Below are 4,615 nucleotides of genomic sequence, written 5' to 3'. Positions count from 1 at the left end.
TGCCGCGTCCCCGTGCCTTTGCTCTGCGCATGCGCGGTGCAGCAACAACTGAGAGAGACGGAGAGACGGTGCTCAGGTTTCTGCACCGTCCAACAACAGCGGGAACAAAACCGGATTAAAGCACCTAACAACACCGGGATCCACCGGACACAAATCCACCGAGCCCCGCCGGACTTAAGGCGGGTCATAGCGGGGGAGAAGGCGGGGGCAGAGCAGAGGCGGCGGGGGGGGGGGGGGGGGGGACCGGGAGCCTGCTTGTCTGTCCGCCTGCAGACGGTGAGACAAAGCGGAATAAAGAGGAGCTTCTAAACGGCGTTAAACACCGAGTCGGTTCTGCATCCACCTCTGCGGCTAAAAATGAGCGTTTGTAAAAGGGAGTTCTGAATGGAGAGACTCTGAACCAGCGGAGGATCAGCACAGAGGACACGGCGCTGTGAGGGTCCAGATGTTGGCCTGGTGACGATGCTCCATGATCTGACACACAGAGGACAAGAAACACATGCTGGGACACGAAGAAGAACTGTGGAAGACTGTCAGACACACGAAGAAGACTTAAAAAATACACGAAGAACACATCAGGCGAAACATTTAGAGGTGAGGAGACAGAAACCCATTATTAAACATTCAGGATCCAAGAGGACATTAAGACATACAGAGAACAGATGGAGGACAGACAGAGACTGTCATTATTTAAACAACATACATTAGTGTGATTATATACGTGTTATTATTTACACTACATACATTTGTTATTATATACTCAACATACATAACTGTTATTATATACACTACGTACATTACTGTTATTATATACTCAACGTACATTACTGTTATTATATACACTACATACATTACTGTTATTATATACACTACATACAGTATATGACTATTATTATATACACTACGTACATTACTATTATTATATACACTACGTACATTAGTGTTATTATTTACTCTGTGCACATTACTGTTATTATATACACTACATACAGTACATTACTATTATTATATACACTACGTACATTACTATTATTATATACACTACGTACATTAGTGTTATTATTTACTCTATGCACATTACTGTTATTATATACACTACATACAGTATATGACTATTATTATATACACTACGTACATTAGTGTTATTATTTACTCTGTGCACATTACTGTTATTATATACACTACATACAGTACATTACTATTATTATATACACTACATACATTACTGTTATTATATACACTACATACAGTACATTACTATTATTATATACACTACATACATTACTATTATTATATACACTACATACAGTACATTACTATTATTATATACACTACATACATTACTATTATTATATACACTACATACAGTACATTACTATTATTATATACACTACATACATTACTATTATTATATACACTACATACAGTACATTACTGTTATAATATACACTACATACGTTACTGTTATTGTTTACTCCTCACTCCTCAGTAAATTGTGAAGTCCCTCACAGGTCAATACTGGGACTGATTTTAGTTTCTCTATATATGCTACCACTCGACCACATTATACCAAGACTTAATGTTTCATTTCACTGCTACGCTGATGACACACACAGCTTTATCTCCCAGTAAACCCAAGCACCAGTCCAAAACTCTCAAATCTTATAACTTGTCTCACAGATATTAAGAAAATGGATGTCAGCAAATTTAAACCCTGAAAAACGGAGATTCTGATTATTGTACCAGATAAGTTTCACCCTGTCATCCAGTCCTCCCTTGGTCCCCTAGCGCTTAATGTAAAACAAAATGTTAGAAACCTGGGTGTTACCTTCGACAGCAACCTCACTTTTGAGAAACATACAAAGTTATCCAGTCATGTTACTGCCATCTCAGAAATATTGCAAGGATAAGATCAATGCTGACTTTTAATGACACACAAACTATTATTCATGCTTTCATCTCCTCAAGATTGGATTACTGTAATGGTCTTTTAACAGGTATAAATCAGAAATCACTCAATAGACTCCAAATTGTGCAAAATTCAGCAGCAAGACTTTTAACAAAACCTAAGAAAAGGGACAGTACACCTGTTTTAATGGCCTTACACTGGCTGCCCATTGCTTTTAGGATTGATTTTAAGGTTTTACTTATTACTTTTAAAGCACTGCATGGCCTGGCCCCAGAATATTTTAACTATATATCCCCTTACCAACCAGTGCACAGCCTGAGATCCTCAGACAGGAACCTCCTTAACGTTCCCACCTTGCACTAAAAAACTAAAGGAGACCGAGCATATGGGCTCTGCGGCTGTGGAATGACCTGCCTGAGGAACACCGACTTGCTACGGCAGTATCATCTTTTAAATCACTATTGAAGACATATTTTTATCGAAAGGCTTTCTTGTAACTTTTCTTTTTTAGGTTTTATTCTGGATGTTTTATTTATGAATTTATTGCCTTTTTACTCAATCATTGGTTTTAAGTTGTTCCTCTTTTATTCGCTGACTTCATGTCTTATTGTGTTTCCTGTTTTATTCCTTCATTGTTATGCATTTTATGGTTGGGCTTTTATGTTTTGTAAAGCACTTTGTAACCTAATCAACTGCATTTCTTAAACTGAACAACATGACGGTGTATTGCAAGATTTCTGAGGCGCATGGTGTGAGAGGGACCTGCCAGTAACCTTTTAGAAGGTCTAGTTTCATAACAAATTTTGCCGCCCCTACACGGTCCACACAGTCGTCCATGCGGGGAAGCGGGAAAGAATCCGGTTTTGTGAGTGCATTAACCTTAGGGTAATCATTACAAAACCGCTGGGTCAGGTCAGTTTTTGGAACAAGGAGCGAGGGCGAACTCCAAAAACTTGTACTGAGTACAGCAAAACCGTTTTCAATGAGATAAAAAAAAATCATCTCATGAATTACAGGCTTTGTAATTAATTAATCACGTATATCAATGATTTCTGTGAGAAGCACATCACATGTAGACTTACTCAGTTTGGATTACCCTCTTTCTAGATGGTTCTCTTACTTCCACACTTTAATTGTTCTGTTATTATATACACTACACACATTACTGTTGTTATATACACTACGTACATTAGTGAATACACTTTTAATGCTGCCATCATCATCGTTTTGTCAACAGAAAGCAGGTGAGATTAATGATGTGGCTTTTTCTTAATGTCAGAGGAATAATAAAAGGTTGGACCCTTCTGTCCTCAGGGTCAAAGGATGTTGTTGTTCTGGTCTGAAGTCTCTTTTGTCTTGACAGTTTGGATGTAAGGAGGACTGAGAGGACGACATGCCGTCCCTGAGGTGGAGCCGTCCCCCCGTGCCCCCGGTCCTGGTCCTGGTTCTCATTCTGTCTCGCTCAGGGCTGGCGGGTCGCTCTGACAGGAACTCGCCGTTGGAGGAATACATCTGCGCCACAGTGAATGCCACGGTGCTGGACGGACGAGGAAACACCGTCCACATGATGAGCAGCGACGAGGGGACGTATGGACAGAACTCCCCCAAAGTGGACACCCGGGGCATTGTCATCGCACCTGCACCGCATCATGGAGGTAATGACATCACAGCACACCTGAGGTCCGTGCTGAGGAGTTTCTCTTGTTCAGTTTGTCTCAGAGCTGCAGAAAGTCAGACTGTAACTTTACAAACCGTTTAGTGACTTCATTCAGGTTTAACCTCAAAGTCTCCTCTCTGAAACACACCTGGTGTACCTGCTGAAGGTAGAAAGCAGTTGGCTGTAAATGTTTAAATGTTTTATATTAAACTGTGATGAAGTCTTAGTCTTTCAGGTAAAACCTGAGACTCCTGATGCTGATAGAAGAGTTTGTTGAAGTTGGTCAGTTTGAGTGAATGTTAAATGTTCTGGTTAAAAACAACTGGCTGGTTTCTGTGAGGCATTCAGGGACCGTCTGCATGGCGTGGACAACACAGAACCAAAGGGAGAAAACATCAGTGTGAGTCAGTGTGTGAGTCAGTGTGTGTGCGTGTGTGCAGGTCTGAACATGATCTCTCCTCTCTGTTCATCCTGACTCACGTTCATTTTCTCTCAGATCAGCTGATCAGAAGTCGGCCTTCAAAGATCAGAATGAGTTTCAGAAACACAGAGGGGAGAGGTCTCACTCTGATGTTTTATCCTGATGTTTACGTTTTTGTTTTCTGGTCATTTAAATAAAATAACTGATGTGATGTCACATCCCACACTGTCGCGTCATGACCTCACTCTGACCAATGTCCTGTGTGTGCTTTGTGTCCTGTGTGTACTATATATGTCGTATATAAAGGTTGTAGTACTGTGGCACTGCAGAGTTTTTCGTGCTGCGTTCAGGAGGATGAAGGTCGTCTCTGAGGTGTCGGGTTACAGTCAGACGTTAAAGGACACTGCAGCTGCTGGACGCTCCACTGTCTGCACACACACACACACACACACACACACACACAGACATACACACATACATACACAGACATACACACATATACACACACTGAACTGAACTGTGAGATACACCACACACACAAACACAGTGCAGAGAGTCTCTGCTCTGTCCTCTGACGACGATACGTCCTCTGGGAGAGACGGGTAAACCGTCGTCAGGTGACTGTCGA

The 4,615-nt window shown here is 41.2% G+C and overlaps 1 protein-coding gene across 1 annotated transcript in view; it reads left to right on the top strand.

Annotated features, from left to right (window-relative positions):
* Positions 1-250: 250 nt before the first annotated feature.
* rnf130 (ring finger protein 130) overlaps positions 251-4,615 on the top strand; it is an 18,636-nt gene continuing 14,271 nt past the window's right edge. Inside the window, exons 1-2 of the mRNA XM_069670576.1 lie at positions 251-594; positions 3,273-3,564. Of these exons, the coding sequence (XP_069526677.1) occupies positions 3,303-3,564 (262 nt within the window). The 5' untranslated portion in view covers positions 251-594; positions 3,273-3,302. The remainder of the gene's footprint in view (positions 595-3,272; positions 3,565-4,615) is intronic.

The sequence above is a fragment of the Semicossyphus pulcher genome, unplaced genomic scaffold, assembly GCF_022749685.1.
Source record: "Semicossyphus pulcher isolate SPU_LCO1_2020_fin unplaced genomic scaffold, fSemPul1.0.p SCAF_2, whole genome shotgun sequence".
Lineage (NCBI taxonomy): Eukaryota > Metazoa > Chordata > Actinopteri > Labriformes > Labridae > Semicossyphus > Semicossyphus pulcher.
The sequence above is the reverse complement of the archived record's forward strand: the minus strand, read 5'-3'. Positions and strand labels throughout refer to the sequence as shown.